The following is a 17,561-nucleotide window of genomic DNA, read 5'->3' on the forward strand; positions in this document are numbered from 1 at the left end:
TTTTTTATCATGCGCGTGAAAAACGCATCAAAACCCATTGCACTCGTGCGGGAAAAAACTGAGCAACTTAACGCAATTGCAGACAAAACTGACTGAACTTGCGTGCAAAATAGTGCGAGTTTCACTGAACGCATCCTGACACAATCTGTATCGCTCGTGTGAAAGAAGCCTAGGTCCCCCATACACATTCGGGAGAATGGTGGGTGCGGCCGACAGTCTAAGGCAGTGATGGCGAACCTTTATAGAGACAGAGTGCCCAAACTGCAACCCAAAACCCACTCATTTATCACAAAGTGCCAACACAGCAATGTAACCTGAACACTACAGTCCAATATAGTATATCTTCCATGTACTTTTAATATATAATAACCTGCCTACATTCAGCCTGCCTGTGCTGTTCATAGCGTGCCCTGCGCTGATGAATGGCAGAAAAAGTCTAGGGCATATTGGTACACCATAGACTTTTTCCAGGGTGCGGGTGCCCACTAAGAAGACTCCGAGTGCCGCCTCTGCCACCCATGTCATAGGTTCACCACCACTGATCTACACAGTGATGTGTGTTGTGTGACATTTCATGTAATAATCTTCAATGGTGTTGCTATTGGACATGCTACGACTGCAACGCTACAGTCCTAAAAAACGGTCACATGTGGCATGTCCCATGGCGACAGCATTAAAATACATTATGACGCGTCGCCTTACCCCTTTGTGTTGTGTATGGGGACGGGAGCTCCTTACTCTCCCGACAGGTGATGTCAGGGGGAGAGAAGGATGAGGTGACGTGAACATTTTTGAGATATGGTGCCTGGCAGTAGCTTTCTCCCCACCAAGTGAACATACATGGATGTGCTGAACATGGACATTTTTGGGAATGTCGGGACAGATGGCTGTAAGAGAAAAACCACCGCACACTCAAGGTTATCATGCAAATAACATGTCCTCCAATGGGTACAAAAGTAAAAACGGAGAGACGTTAATATTGTGACTCCGAGTCTTTATGACGTTTCGGTCGCTCAGGACCTTGGTCACATAAGTCACACAGGTAGAGTATAAGTAGAATGGAGGATCCCCGTGGGACAGCGGGAAGGCGCTGCGGGGGGAGGCTCTGGACCAGCTGAAAAGTGGTTAGTCCCACAGCTATTCTTGGATGCATATGGCTGCTCTTAGACCTCTGCATTGTGTCTCTGTTATTCCTCCTAGAAGTTGGTCATTTGACATCTGGGACCATTCACCTTGTGTGAACTGTAGGCTGGTTTTGGGCTCATGACATCTGACACAACGTCTTGTGTAATGAGGGAGACGTTAGGATGTTGGCACCTGGCAAGGGTATGGCAGCAGAGGGTGGGTAGAGGAGGAGGAGAGGGGGTGTTAGGGGCCGGGATTGGTGCTGCCGGCTCCAGTAGCTGTGCTGGCTGAGGATTTCTCTTCCCCACCCCCTCCCTCTGTCTCCTCTTTGCATGTCTGTGTGTCCGAGGGGAGGAAGAAAGGAAGAAAAGAGGGAGGGGAGGGAAGGAAAGAGAGACGAGCCCGGATCACTGAGCTGGGAGCTGCCACCTCAACATGGTGTAAGATCGCCATCCTGCAGCCTGGGCACAAGAGCGACGACGGCCAGAGAGCGGGGTACGCCGGAGACCAGGGGCCGCTGCACCCCAATGAGGAGTCGGAGCCCTGCGAGGAGAACGTGAGGGAGGAGAGGAGCTCGCCCTGCTGTGTCTGGATCCAGGGCGGGGAGGAGGGCACAGGCTCTGCCGGGGATAGCACGCAAGGAACGGGCGACCATGGCCAACGACTCGCCTGCCAAGAGTCTGGTGGACATAGACCTCTCCTCCTTGAGGGTGAGTGTGAGGGGGCTGCACACAATAGAAGGCGTGGAGCGGCCTCTGCCAGCCCGGGGCTTGTCCATGGGATTTGTGCAGCTTCACGGTGATGGAAGGAGCCCCGGCAGCAGCAGCAGCAGACCCCCACCCATATGATGGAGGCAGGGCTGGGCCCCTCCTGATGTAGCAGAAGGCCGGTGGGGGGGCAGTTGTTTGTTTCCTGCAGTGCTCTGGTTCGGGGTAGAATGTGCCCGGGCACTGGTGGCACAGGCACACTGGCTTCCTTTGTCTGCATGTATTGGCATGTGCCTCAAGTGGTGAAATAAAGACATTAGGGCGCAACAGCTGCATGCACCCCCTGCCCCACATAATGCCTCCTGTGCTCTCTTTCAGGATCCGGCTGGGATCTTTGAACTGGTGGAAGTGGTGGGAAATGGCACCTATGGGCAAGTATATAAGGTGTGTACACGGCTTTACAATGGTCGCCTCAAGTGTGTGTATATAACATGCAGATGGAAGTGTGTGTCCCACAGTGTATCCACTCAAGTGTGTATACTGTAAAGTATGAGGACATCATATAAGGGCACCCCGCTTGTAAACTGATACGGAATATGTTGGCGCTATATGCTATATAAAGATTGTTATTGTTGTATAACATTGTAACAATTACCTCAGGTAATACATGCAAGTAGGTGAGGTAATGTCAATGATGTCATGCAATTTGGTACACAGCTATGGTGTATGTGTGTGTGTATATATACAGTACCCTGAAAACCTCAGACACATAGACTATATAGGCTATATGTACATGAGGTACATGTCATACAATTTGGTACACAGCTATGGTGTATGTATGCATAAATACAGTATGACCGTACCCTGAAAACCTCAGACACATAGACTATATAGGGTATATGTACATGTCATACAATTTGGTACAGATATGGTGTATATGTGTGTATGTATGTGTGTGTGTGTGTGAAAAAATCAAGTGGTTTTATTCACCCATATTATGGCAAATCTTGCGACGTTTCAGCTCTTGCGAGCCTTTCTCAAGCCTTTGAGCCTTTCTCAAGGGTAGGCCTTTCTCGAGGGTATATGTACATACAACTAGGCTCCCATTTATAAACAATGCGGTTGCAGTTGGTACCTGTCCAGAGATGACACCATTAACCCCTCACTCCTCTTTGGGCAGTAAATGCTAGTCTTTTTCTATGTGAGGTATGAAGTGTACGCATTTAGGGTCCATTCTCGCGTCCGCAATTTCGTTCCGCATTTTGCGGACCCTTTCATTCAAATTCGCACTTCCGGGTCTGCAATTCCATTCCCGAAAAAAAATAGAACATGGTTATTCTTGTCCGCAATTGCGGACAAGAACAGGCATGTTCTATTAGTGCCTGCAAAATGCGGACTGCACATCGCCGATGTCCGTGTTTTGTGGATCCACAAAACACACACTGACGTGTAAATGGACCCTTAGTGTGAGACACGTGGACCCACATTTATAAAGTAGTTTTTGCTCTAAACTTCATCACTAAAATGCTGCAAACGATGACATTATAGCGCTAAAATTTGGAAAGTGGATAGAAAAGTGGGCGTGGTTTACAAGGGAGATTTAGTGTAGACTAGATTGTTAATTGGAATAGGAGGAAATGGCGCAAATAGTGTAAAGCATGGAATTTCCTGACTGGCGGACAGGTAAAATTCGGTAGAGGCATGCGTCTTATGGTAAATTTGGAGCAAATCGCCCCAATTTTCACTTTTACTTTAACATTGTGTAATTGTGGGCCGTTATTCTCCCTCATAACGTGTTGTGCATCCATTTTTCCAGTCAGACATTGCTCGAATGTTTGAAATTAGACCTATGATGTCAGTAACGTAATCTGTGTGGTAACCTTGTAGAGATTCGTTGTGTGCGGTGTTATGTTAGGTTTGGGGTAGATGAGAGGAGTAGTAGTGTGTAACCCTTGGATACTGCCCGGTCTCATGTGACCTTTCTAGCCGCATAGGAAGTTGGCCTCCATCATGTGTTGCCTCATGCAGCTTGAGGGGAGGTTGTAGACAACAGCCTAATTACAGTAAATGGAGGCGCATCTCCTGGGGTTGCATGACTATGCAGTGAGTTGTTCTACAGATGTGACTAATAGACAGTGATAAGAAGGGACATGGCAGGATTTATCCAATGCACTAACGTGATCTTGCCGTATTAGCTCATGGTCTGTGTCTATAGGTCACCTTGTGTATAGGCAGCCATTACAGTAAAGTTTCTACATTGAAACAGCTTGTGACTGATTGCTCCCTACCCGGGTGACATGTCTGTGTTACAGAGGCATTTATACCTCTGTATTAGGGCTCCTTCAGATGAGTGTCCTGTGTGGAAATCTGTGTGTGAGCTTTGTTCCCTGTCATGGACGCTGCGTGTTTTACAGGATCGCAGGGCATTATACTGATTTATAATGCTGTGTGTCTCTGCATCACCTACAGAATTAGGCCTCATGCACACGACTGTATGTATTTTGTGATCCGCAAAAAATATGGATGACGTCCGTGTGCATTCCATATTTTGCGGAACGGAACAGCCGGCCCCTAATAGAACATTTCTATCCTTGTCCGTAATGCGGACAATAATAGTACATGTTCTATTTTTTTGCGGAACGGAAATACGGACATACGGAATGCACGTGGAGTAACTTCTGTTTTTTTTGTGGACCCATTTAAATGAATGGTTCCATATACGGAAAAAACCTGCAACGGACACGGAAAGAAAATACGTTTGTGTGCATGAGGCCTAAGGCTACTTTCACTCCTGTGTTGTCCTGTCTGGTTTTGAGATCCCTCACAGGCTCTCAAGTCAAAACCGCAGCACATCGCTGAATAAGGCCTCATGCACACAACGTGCTGTTTTTTGCTGGTCCGCAAACCGCGGTTCCGCAATTTACGGAACGCGCGCCGGCAATATAAATGCCTATTCTTGTCTCCGCAAAGCACGGACAAGAATAGGACATGTTACATTTTTTTAGCGGGGCCGCGGAACAGAGCCACGGATGCGGACAGCACACGGAGTGCTGTCCGCATCTTTTGCAGCCCCATTGAAGTAAATGGGTCCGCATCTGAGCCGCCAAATCGGCGGCTCGGATGCGGACCCAAACACTGGTCGTGTACATAAGGCCTCATGCACACAGACTTTTTTTTTGCGGTCCGCAAAAACGGTTTCCGTTGTTCTGTGATCCGTGTCCGTTTTTTTTTCTTCCGTGGGTCTTCCTTGATTTTTGGAGGATCCATGGACATTAAAAATGAAAAAAAAATCTAAATCAAGTTTGCCTTTGAAATGATAGGAAAAAACGGACACGGATCACGGACGCGGATGACAATCTTGTGTGCATCCGTGATTTTTCACGGACCCATTGACTTGAATGGGTCCGTGAACCGTTGGCCGTGAAAAAAATAGGGCAGGTCATATTTTTTTCACGGCTAGAAAACACGGATCACTGATGCGGCTGCCAAACGGTGCATTTTCCGATTTTTCCACGGACCCATTGAAAGTCAATGGGTCCGCGAAAAAAAAACAGCACAACGGCAACGGTCGTGTGCATGAGGCCTAAACTAGAGTAAAGTGCACCAGAATGCATTCCCTTCCGGTTTGTTGCGTTACCATGCTAGACCAAAAATTTATGCCAGCAGCGTTTTTGTGTGTGGCATAGAAAACTGAACAAGCCAGATCCGGCACCAAAAACTGTTAGTCAGTGGTGCCGGATCTGTTTTTTTTCGTATACAAAAAACAGATCTGGTGCCCGTTAACTTAAAATGGTTTTAGTGTCGGATCCGGTTTCTTCTTTTTCGATGTAATACAGCCGGATCCGTTCTGAACGGATGCAGCCGGTTGTATTATTAGAACGGGAGTGTTTTGCTATGGTTTTGAGATCCCCTGCTGAATTTGAAAGTAGCCTGACACTGACATAATGCTGTCGGTATAATTCAGTAGATACAGGTGAGGCAGAGACACACAGCATTATAAATCTGTGTAATGCTGTGCGCTCCTGTGAAACAAGCAGTGTCCAAAACATGTTCGCACACAGAATGTGATTTCTGCACAGGGCGCGCAGGTCGGAAACCAGCCTTACAAATGTGTGATCGGTCCCAGAGCTGGACTCCTAGTTTGGCCACTTTCACTCGGTGGGTTCATTCTAGCAAGGGATTGTCCAGGGAAGGCTTCTACAAGATGAGCTGCCTACAGATGACCTGTGTGCCTGTATAAAGAGTGAAAGGGGCGGCAGGCGTGCCACAGTCTCCTTAATGTGGAGATCTGAGACATCAGACCCCCCCCCCCCCCCTGATCTAACATTGAGGGCACAACTGGCTGCACGTAGCAAAGCAACACCCACCCATGGTGACCAACGACTGCACAATTTTATAGTATAATCATGATGTCATTGCCTACGACCGGTAGGTTTGGCTTGGATGTACGTAGCCAGCTGCGTCGTTTGGCCTTACCCTGATGCCTGATCCTCAGGATAGGCCGTCAGCGTTTAAGGCTTCGTGCACACGACCATAATTTCGGTTCGCATCTAATGTGCATTTTTTTGTGGATCGGGTGTGGACAGCACACAGTTCCCTGGACCAGCAAAAAAAAAGTTGTAGATGTCCTATTCGTGTCCGTTTTGCATGTTTAACAAATTTTTGGACCTGCGGAAAGGGGGTGATGCACACAACCGGTGTCCGTGTTTTGTGGATCTGCAATTTTGGGACTGCAAAAAACAGATACGGTCGTGTGCATGAGGCCTGACTCTTGGAAAACCACTGTCAAATTCTGTCATTTGCTCCTTGGTGATAGTCAACCAATTGCTGCTGGACCATGCAAATTACTAAGGCCATGCGCTCCATGTGCCTGAATGCAGGTCTGTTGAACTACTCGCCTAATGACGTGAGTACGGTTCATTACACCCGCAGTCAGACAGCAAGTACACGTGGAGTGCGTTTCACGGACTGAATGGGCTCGTGTGAAGTTGGCCTAATGAAAGAAGTAGTAACTCCTTGCAGCTTGTTAATGGTCGTGCGGTTTGCTAAAAAAATAAAAAGTGCCGCCATTACCAAACCACAGTGTGTTACCAGTTCTTGCATTATCAATCTGCAGGGACCTGCTGCTCCTGGCAGCATCAAGGCCGGCATGTGCGACGGCACCTGATCAGATTGGTACAGATGTGGAAGTGCACACCATCATGGCTGTCTTAGGCTCGAGGTGGATCCAGGAGATTCATTTTAGGGATGTATATCATGTGTCTACTTGGAGGTGTTGTATGTACCGAGAAAAAAAAATGTGAAAATGACAGAGGTTTAGTATTTTGTAAGGTGTGATATGTAAACGGGCAAAATGGTTAAAAATATCTTTCTCTGGCACACATTATAGCTAGCAGTGCAGAACGTTCGTTGTGAATAATGCAGTGATGTTCCTGGTCATTGATAAATCACAGAACTCCACATTTCCCAACAGAAATTCTGCTTGGTTTTTAATGCGGATTTCTGTGCATTTCCTCACTAAATACTGCATATGTTACTTGTGATTTTTGGTGAGGGTTTTCTGCAGATCTCAGCCTTCCATTGCTAAGGGTAAAAATCCACCCCCCCCAAAAAAAAAATCACAAACAATTGACACCTTTTTGGTGTCTTATTTAAAGAGACAGTTTAGAGTCAGGAGATGGAGGCCTTCAGATTGGAAGTCAGCTTTGCTGTGCCCTAACCCCACCCCATTGGTATTGACTGAAAAGAGCTCTCAGAAGGGTATGCTCCATACCAATGGTGTGTAACTTGGAGGTAGCAAAGCTGACTTCCGGTCTGAAGGCGTCTACCTCCTTGGCTACGACACCAGCAGTGATTAAAGGGAGGACAAGGGTTGCCATGTACAGCCTTTTTCAGGGATGCCAGTCAATGCCCATGGGGTGGGATTTGGGAGTGGCAAAGATGACTTCCAGTCTCAATGCCTTCTCCTTCTTGACCCTAAACAGTTCCTTTTAAATGCAGCCATGGTAGTGATTAAAGTTCTTTAAAGTGAAATAAACTATCGGAGGAGGCAATTAAGGACACAGAGGGGGCTGCCACACGTTGCAGCTCTGCTGCGTTTGTAGAATTGGGGGGGAAATATCCAGTTGACAGTTTTAAGCAAATTTTCGTATTGCTAGCCTACAGAACTAAGACTGATAAAATGTCATAAGGATTTAGGATACTCATTAGTAAAGATTCTAAATGGAAATGTAATAGGATTTGGGAGAGTTAAAAGAGAATATCGACTATCATATAAAGTAGGCGATGACTGAAGAAAATGCCGTCCGAATTGCTTCCATCATAAACATGCAAGCTCAGTTCGGCTGAGCATGCATTCAGTTTTCAGTGGGAGGGTGGCAGTAATCTGCTTCCCTGACACCCCTGGAAACGGCTTATGTCCTGTAGGAACAATGCATTGAACGTGTTAAAATCCAACATTTGCCATTAGATTGTCTGATGACCTTGCATAAATCAATGGGTTCCATTCTTACCAGGTGTTAGCAAGGGTGGACTGGGAGTTTAAAGTGGCCCTGGAAAAAATAGTGTCCACACATTGTCCCACCCCAACAGAGCTAAATACCACAGTCCATCACAAAATACTGCTGTCAGCAGCCCAAAATTCATCCCTAAAAACTTCCACTGACCTGTAAGGAGGGCTCAGGCGGCCCCTGGGCATCAGCCCACCAGGAATTTTCCCTGTAAGGTCTATGGCCAATCCGCCCTTAGGTGTTAGCATATCATTAGAAATGAAGGGGCCCTCACTGATCACAAGTAGGAAGGGACCAGGCTCTACCCCATTCAAGTCTACAGGGGACATTTCTCAAAACTAGTGCTAAGGGAATCTGGCTTAGGCTACTTTCACACTCGCGTTTTGGGAGGATCCATCATGGATCTGCACAGACGGATCCGTTCAGATAATACAACTGTCTGCATCCGTTCAGAACGGATCCGTTTGTATTATCTGTAACATAGCCAAGATGACTTACATTGTGTGCCAGGACGGATCCATTTGGCTCAGTTTCGTCAAGCGGACAGCAAAACGCTGCAGGCAGAGTTTTGGTGTCTGCCTTCAGAGCGGAATAGAGGCGGAACGGAGGCAAACTGATGCATTCTGAGCGGATCCTTATCCATTCGGAATGCATTAGGGCAAAACTGATCTGTTTTGGACCGCTCTTGAGAGCCCATGAGGGATCTCCCAAACGGAAACCAAAACGCCAGTGTGAAAGTAGCCTTACCCTTAGCAACTAATAAGATTCCATGTTTAATTTTCCTTTGGAAAATGTAAGGGTCAATCTGGTTGCTATTGGGAGGCAGTTTTCCTGAACACCAGTATTGATAAATCTCCCTCTACGTGGCTGGTTGCAGAATGTACGGCCACGTGAGTGGTCGTGAGTGCATGTGTCCATTCACACAGCGGCCTGCTAAGCTTTATGCTTTAGGTTCCTGATATTTCCGATGCTTTGACACTGCTGTGTGGAATAGTATAAATGTCTTTGTCCAAGTATGGCACTGTGTAGACATATTTGTTTCCATAGAGATGAGAAAGTTTTGTCTAAATGAAGCAGTGGTATGCACTTGGTCTCTGGTTACCACCATGCAATCTGTCATTCGGTGTGTGAAGGAGACCTGCCCAGTCCAGGGTCTGCATGTTATTGGAGTGGAGAGTGCCAGGAATCATTGCTTGTTTGAGGTTATCTATATGATAGTCCTCTGGGTTGGTCTTGTCTACAGGTTTGCCATTTGTCTCAAGCCCTTTAGCTGCCCGTGTGTTCCCAGAGTGTCCTAATGATAGTACTATGATGATATCTGCAGTTCAGTTGTGCTATAAATCTGAGACCGTGCTCTGGAGAACCTCCTGCTTTCTTTGTTCTGACATGTCTGTACTTGTGCAGGAAGACGTAAACTTCCAAACCTGGCCTAACCCTCAGTGTATCTGCTGCCTGCTCCAGTGACATCCCCTGTTCTCAGAGTCCAGTCTGTAGACCGCACTCTTATCTGTTATGTGGCAGGAGCAAGTGACTGAGCAATGGGGAAAATGCATTTGTTTAAAATATTGTATCGCTCCAATACTGCAGATCGCACAAAAATGCAAGGGGTTATGCCATGATTGATGTAAACAATGAAAATCAGACAATACCTTTATAATAAAGCTAGAACCAGCCCTGTACCTCACATGGATCCAGATATCTCCATAGTCACTGCTCCAATTGCTCTGCTAGATTATCTTCAGCCTGGCAGCTTATGGGGTGTGTCCTTTCTGCTGCAGCTCTCTCTCTTTAACTGCCACAGCTTCTAACAGAACATATGGCTGGTGACTAGGTTATGGTCCGTGATAACGGAATTCTTAGATAACCCAAACTTTATACACTGAACTTGAAAATACAAGTTCACTCATCCCTACTGGTGACAGTTGAAGATTTAAACTGAGCATATTCGACCAGCTTAGTGAGATGGACAAAAAATAAGGAAGAAAACAAACAGCAGGGGGCACTATACAGATACATTGTATTGAATAGCTTACTGGCTATACAACATTTTCTATTACATCCAATTATAAAAGTATTCAGATCCAGGAGCTGGTTTGAAAATTGACCTCCACCTCCACCTCCTGGCTGTTCCAATGAGAACTGGGTGGGTTGGAGTTCAACGCCTCCAATGATTTTAGTCAGCTGAGAGTACCTCCGCTTATCTCCCACTCCCCATTGTATTAAATGTGGAGGCTCAGCATGTTCATGGGGATGTTAGGGTTTGTGGTATTTGACCAGACCAGTGTTCAGCTAATACTTTATATGTGTATGGTGGGCTTACATTTGGGGTCGACTCTCCTGATGTGTCTGCTTTAGTACATACTTGGATCAGTTCTGAAGTTTCAGTAGTGTGTCCTTATAATTTTGTATCCTGTTGCTCCACTGTTATTCCTGCTAGAAATGTATGAATACATTGAATGGGGGTTAATATCCCTGCAGTCTGACACCGGCAGCAGTGATTGGACCATGTCAAATTATGTAAGAACATGCCCTAAACTTTTGACCCAGTTATCAATTTAGTATTTGTATTCTACATGAAATAACAATTCTGGAGCATGATCTATTCCAGTGATGGTGAACCTTTTAGAGACAGAGTGCCAACCTTCAACCAAAAACCCACTTATTTATCTCAAAGTGCCAACACGGCAATTTACCCTGAATACTACAGTCCAATATAGTACATCTTTTATGTACTTTATCATTTGGCTATAATAACCTGCTTACATTTAGTGTGCTGCTTGTGCTGTACATAGTGCGCCCTGCGCTGATGAATAGCGGGTAAAGTCTCAGGCATATTGGTATGCCTTAGAATTTTTCCAGGGTGCGGGTGCTCACAGACAGGGCTCTGAGTGCTGCCTCTGGCACCAGTGCCATATGTTCGCCACCGCTGATCTATTCGGACTCTGTTGTTAATTTCTTCTATTATTCCTACTGGGTGTTTATGAATAAAGGCACGAGCTGGGGCATGTCCCTGTAAAGTCAGAGTGCTTTAACAACCAGTTGTACCTTTTAGTCATAAAATTCTAGCAGGAATAATAGAGGAACTGCACAACGTGGAGTCATATAAAGTATGCCAGAGCAATGGAAGTAATTACTAACAGTCTCGTCAGGAAAGGTTAGCGTTCCTCTTTAAGTAATACATACACTCAACCTAAAGAATTATTAGGAACACCTGTTCTATTTCTCATTAATGCAATTATCTAGTCAACCAATCACATGGCAGTTGCTTCAAAGCATGTAGGGTTGTGGCCCTGGTCAAGACAATCTCCTGAACTCCAAACTGAATGTCAGAATGGGAAAGAAAGGTGGGCTACAACAGCAGAAGACCTCACCGGGTACCACTCATCTCCACTACAAATAGGAAAAAGAGGCTACAATTTGCACGAGCTCACCAAAATTGGACTGTTGAAGGCTGGAAAAATGTTGCCTGGTCTGATGAGTCTCGATTTCTGTTGAGACAGTCAAATGGTAGAGTCCGAATTTGGCGTAAACAGAATGAGAACATGTATCCATTATGCCTTGTTACCACTGTGCAGGCTGGTGGTGGTGGTGTAATGGTGTGGGGGATGTTTTCTGGGCACACTTTAGGCCCCTTAGTGCCAATTGGCCATCGTTTAAATGCCACGGGCTACCCTAGCATTGTTTCTGACCATGTCCATCCCTTCATGACCACCATGTACCCATCCTCTGATGGCTACTTCCAGCAGGACAATGCACTATGTCACAAAGCTCGAATCATTTCAAATTGGTTTCTTGAACATGACAATGAGTTCACTGTACTAAAATGGCCCCCACAGTCACCAGATCTCAACCCAATAGAGCATCTTTGGGATGTGGTGGAACGGGAGCTTCGTGCCCTGGATGTGCATCCCTCAAATCTCCATCAACTGCAAGATGCTATCCTATCAATATGGGCCAACATTTCTAAAGAATGCTATCAGCACCTTGTTGAATCAATGCCACGTAAAATTAAGGCAGTTCTGAAGGCAAAAGGGGGCCCAACACCGTATTAGTATGGTGTTCCTAATAATTCTTTAGGTGAGTGTGTGTCTTATACAGAACTGTAGTAAGATTGCTCTGTCCTTTCAGATTAGTTTTCTGGCTACTTGGGGGTCACTGGGTCAATGTAAAGGAGAGGAGGAAACATCTGTTGCTTTTATAATGGCTATGGCAGGAATACTCCGCCACAGATAAAGCTAAGTGCGGTGTCTAATTACAGTATTTCTTTTCACATTTTGTTGCTTCTTTAGAGTATCTGAGGTCTAAGTGTGAACCCTTGGGTTTTATAAATAAAGCTAATTGAAGTGAAGCAGGATGTGCAAACACTGTGTATATAGCCTGCTGTGATGTCGAATTACACCCTGCTGCTCCCAGTAGAACCGTCTCCGCTAGTGCGTGATTAGTGGACATGTGCCTTACATACCACTGGTGTCATTTCCAGCTGGTGCCCGTGGTGGGCAATTTCTTCTGAGAATAAATTGGATTTAGGCGGGTGAAATGCAGGCGCCTGGTTTTTATTGCAGGTACCTATGACTGGCACCTGGTAAACACTCTGCCCTCACATGTCACCTTCATGGTAAAGAAGAGTCATGCTATGTCTGAGACCCTTGTCTCCCCTGGCGGATTCAGTGCTTCACTGCAAGGAATATGGCCGTCTCTCCTTGTGTCTTTAACAATTCTCAGTTTTCACATTGATAACTGCTCATCTATTCCTAATTGTTCACGCTCCCCCCAGATGTACATTTCAGTAGGATACAGGCTGCCCGCTAGTTTAGAACTGTTTTATCAGCATCTTTATAGGTATCTTTCTGTCTGTTTTCCCATTGAATATTCACCAGTCCGTGGATAGCGAAAGTGGCACCATGAAAGCGAAAACTCTGTTGTATTTTCCTCAATTAAGCAAAGTAGACAAGAAAATTCTTACACTTCAAAAGTTTTAGGGGGCCTGCACAGGACGGGTATATGCGGGGGGTTGCATATGGCAAATTTTCAGTGTTTACAGTACCAACAAAGGAAAATCTACTTGCCTGTTTCCTTCCATAGACCTATCACTCACGCTTCAGCATGTCATTGGTCATGAACACTAAAAGTTGTCCTATTCGGTGGGACCAGCTATCTGATCTATATGGGGACGTCCTGGCTCTGTGCTTAGTTCAGCTGAGGGCACATTTTTTGGGAGTTACAAGAATAAGCTGTCAGATGAACGTGATACGTGCTGGAGATGCGCGGCTTAATGGGCCTGATTTATTAGTGTGTTGTCTGAGATCCACATTATATAGAAATCTGTGAACAAGACAGATTATACTTGTCTGTTGTACGTTCCTTATGAAAATTGGTTGAAAAGTTTATTTTATAGCATGCTTTACCAGGCTGCAGGCAAGCGAATTGGTTCGGTCAGAATTAATGCCCAGAATCCACTTATTAGGGTGGATTCACGCGTCCGTAGTGTATTGCGGATCAGCAATACACCCGGCTGGCACCCCAATAGAACTGGCTATTCTTGTCTGCAATTGCAAAGAATAGGACATGTTCAATTTTTTTGCAGAGCCGTGGCCCGGAAGTTCGGGGCCGCTCTCCCGAAATGCGGAGACCACATAGTGTGCTCTCCGCATCTCTTCCGGCCCCGTAGAGAATGAATGGGTCCGCACCCGTTCCCAATATTGCGGAACTGATGCGGACCCATTTGCGGACGTGTGAATGGACCCTTAATGTGTTCTTGTTTCTGTTCTGTTGATGGTTTTGCACGCAAGTTCAGTCAGTTTGTCTGTGATTGAGTTCAATGCGTGGGTGCAATCAGTTTTTTTTATGAATTTTTCACGTGAGTGAAAAACCCGAATAATAACCATCTATATCTTTTAGCAAACGTCAGTGAAAAACGCATTGCATCTGGATGCTGCCTGTTTTTCTCGCAAGCCCCATTCACTCCAGTGGAACCAGAGCTGCATGAAAAAAGCATATTATAGAACATGCTGTGATTTTTCCTGAATGCAGAAATGATGCACAGACCCATTAAAATGAATGGGTCAGGATTGCGGATGCTATGTGTTTGCTTCATGCATTGCACCCGGATGGAAAACTTGCTTGTGTGAAAGAGGCCTTATCCTGCCAGGATGGTAAGGAGAAAAAGGCAAAAAAAAAATGCCATACAGTAGCACCTACCTTTCCATTGACTTCTATTCTGAAAACAATTTAAAGGGGGGATAAATGTCTGATCGTGAAAATGGGGGCCCGTCTTCTCTTGTTCGAATGTAGAGGCCGTCACATATGTCCACTGCTGCTCTAGTCTAGGACTGTCTGAGGTGGCCAAGCAGTGCTGTCTGTGTTGGACAGTCCTGTAGACTTTAATGGGGCTAAGTTTTTGGTAACCCAGCTCTGTTACTCTGCAGCACCGAGGTTCTAGTCCAGGGATGGCCAACCTGCGGCTCTCCAGCTGTTGCAAAACTATAACTCCCAGCATGCCCAGTCTGCCTACATCAGGGCATGATGGGAGCTGTAGTTTTAGAACAGCTGGAGAGCTGCAAGTTGGCCAGCCCTGTTCTAGGACATCTCCATGTTGTACGTATGTTTCCAGGTTTGTGCAGGCTTCCTCCCGGTTCTCCAGTTTTCTCCCACACTCCTAAAACATGTGAACGTAGTTGGCCCTAGTATGCTGGGCGATATTGGCAGCAGGAAGTAATAAATAATGCCGCACAAACCAGTGACGTGTGACTGGAGAGCACTCTGACATGGCTTTGTCCTGTAGGAGTAGATATGTACTCTACAGTATACATTTATGGGCCCAGCAGTGTGGACATAGCCTCATCTTCTGTGAGAAGGCCAATTTGGGTGATGCATTTACCACCTACCTCCCACTGAGACTGGGCGGGCACCAGACGTTTAGACCTGTTTACGAAGCCAGCGTGTCAAAAAGAATCATTGAGTGCGTCTAGTCCGCCAGTCTTGGTTTACAGCATGAGCCAGGATGATACATTCGGGATATCTTTAGAATGCTTCTTAAGGGTATATGCACATAATGCATATTCACGTTGTTCTGTGTGGATTTTCTTGCAGGAAGTATGTAACGTACTACAGTCCCACAGTGTGTATAAAATACTGCAAACGATAACTGAAAATTTTAGTGGCCGTTGTTGCCAGATTTGGAAATGAGCGTTCGGGTGTCCGCCTGGCCGTGCGGAGGCGTGCGGATCCGTCCAGACTTACAATGTAAGTCAATGGGGACGGATCCGTTTGAAGATGCCACAATATGGCTCAATCTTCAAGCGGATCCGTCCCCCATTGACTTTACATTGAAAGTCTGGACGGATCCGTCCGAGGCTATTTTCACACTTAGCTTTTTTTTGCCATTTTAATGCAGACGGATCTGTTCTGAACGGAGCCTCCGTCTGCATTAATATGATCGGATCCGTTCAGAACGGATCCGATCGAACGCTAGTGTGAAAGTAGTCTAAGAGGCTTGCGTCCCATAATAAATTGGTCAGCTCTTCTCCCTTCGGGGTTATTACTAAGACCAGCGTATGAAATGCCAGTCTTTAGTAGCTGACGTCCAATGTCCATGAAAGTCTGAACAAATTGTAGACTGTGCTGTGTGTATTCTATTTCAGAATAGAGATGGCTGGGTCAGAGAACATGTTCCCAGGGTTATTTTAGTTTAGTAAGTACAGTGAATAATCCTGTTCGGTTCAGTCCTGTTGAGGCAGAGTTCTGTCTGCAAGCCACCAGGGCATACATAGTGTGATGCACCGCCTCGTCTGTCTGCCCAAACCAGTTGGTGAGTAATCAAACCAAGAGCCGTCATGTCTTAGGGGTGGTTACCGTCACCCTGTTCATGTCGGCACTGGTCTCGGATTCACCTGTTCTCTCTGAGTGCAATGTACATTCTCTTCTCATCTGTCCTACAACATATGCTATGAGACCAGATCTTGTAGATTGTAAGCTCTTGTGGGCAGAGCATGCAGTCTCCATGAAGATAGTGGTTCGGTTTGAACCTAAGATACTAGTAGTATAGTTTTCTTGGCATAAAGTTTGCTGGTTTTGTGTGTTTGTTGTACTATAATACCTTTCTATTTTTTATTTATTTTTTGGTCACTGGTTAAAAGGATTTTCTTTCTTTCTTACAGTTTCAGGTTTGGATGACTGAATTTCAGAAATATCATATAATAGTGTTTTTTTTGTATGACCAAATCCTGAGCTGGGTTGCTCTTATGTTTCAGGCTCCCCTTCTGATCCGTGACCTCTTTGACCCTTGCAGCTGCTCATGCCTGATATCCGATCACTGAAACGCCTCTGGGACCAATCTTGGTGTTTAAAATTGTCTTTCAGTAGTTTCCTAATTGCCTTTTCTTAGGTAGGTGTAGTGTGGGATTCATATTTCAGTAATTGGGGTACTTACATTTTCATCACATGAAAACTTCTTGGTGACCTCAGTTTACTGTTTCAATTGTGTCTTATACTTAGCTACTTTTTATTTATTTTCTCCTTTGTAAGTATATGTAGTTTTTGATATTTTTTTGTTAGATTTCTCGTTACAGCAGGAAAAATTAAAGGACATCTGTCAGCAGATCTGGCTGACCTGGTACATGTGCACATGGCAGCTGAAGGCCTCTGTGTTGGTCCCATGTTCACATGTGAAAGCATTGCTGGGTTTTATTATATGCAGATTTGCCTCTAGAAGCAACAGGGGCTCTGCTCTCTATACAACTGATGCGCCCTCAGCACTTTGACAGGGCCAGGTAGCGAAATCTTCACCACACCTGGTCCTGTCAATCAAAGTGGAGAGGGCGTGACAGTTGGAGAAGGAGCAGAGCCTCTAGGTGTAATGGTAACGCCCCCATTGCTCCTAGAGGTTAATTTGCATACATCAAAACATCATTTTTCTCATCATTGTGGGCTCATATGAACATGGGACCATGTTCGATAGGTACAAATCTTCTGACTGAGGCCTTTTAAACTATTGAGGAAAGTAGTGCAATCTTAATATTTAGGAGCACTGACCTGCATGAGAAATTACCGTATTAATAATGGGAACTCGCTAACCTGTAAGCGCTGCTGCAGAACGCCGGTACACCAATGGTGCTGCCGAAAATAGATATACTAATGTAAAATAATCCCCACCCCAACCTCTTGTCTTGTGACTAAATTACAGGGTATCGGATGAGTGGGTAAGAAAGATACTAATTGAAGA

At 45.6% G+C, this 17,561-nt stretch overlaps 1 protein-coding gene across 11 annotated transcripts in view; it reads left to right on the forward strand.

Annotated features, from left to right (window-relative positions):
- The first annotated feature begins 1,419 nt into the window (after positions 1 to 1,419).
- Positions 1,420 to 17,561, forward strand: part of MAP4K4 (mitogen-activated protein kinase kinase kinase kinase 4) — a 154,105-nt gene continuing 137,963 nt past the window's right edge. For 6 of the 11 annotated variants that reach the window (XM_044283916.1, XM_044283917.1, XM_044283921.1 and 3 more), the window contains exons 1-2: positions 1,422 to 1,835; positions 2,211 to 2,276. In XM_044283916.1, the coding sequence (XP_044139851.1) occupies positions 1,779 to 1,835; positions 2,211 to 2,276 (123 nt within the window). In that variant the 5' untranslated portion in view covers positions 1,422 to 1,778. Of the gene's footprint in view, positions 1,836 to 2,210; positions 2,277 to 16,617; positions 16,725 to 17,561 lie in introns of those variants that run through there. The other 5 variants (XM_044283920.1, XM_044283924.1, XM_044283926.1 and 2 more) reach the window with 3 other exon arrangements.

The sequence above is a fragment of the Bufo gargarizans genome, chromosome 3 (genome assembly GCF_014858855.1).
Source record: "Bufo gargarizans isolate SCDJY-AF-19 chromosome 3, ASM1485885v1, whole genome shotgun sequence".
Lineage (NCBI taxonomy): Eukaryota > Metazoa > Chordata > Amphibia > Anura > Bufonidae > Bufo > Bufo gargarizans.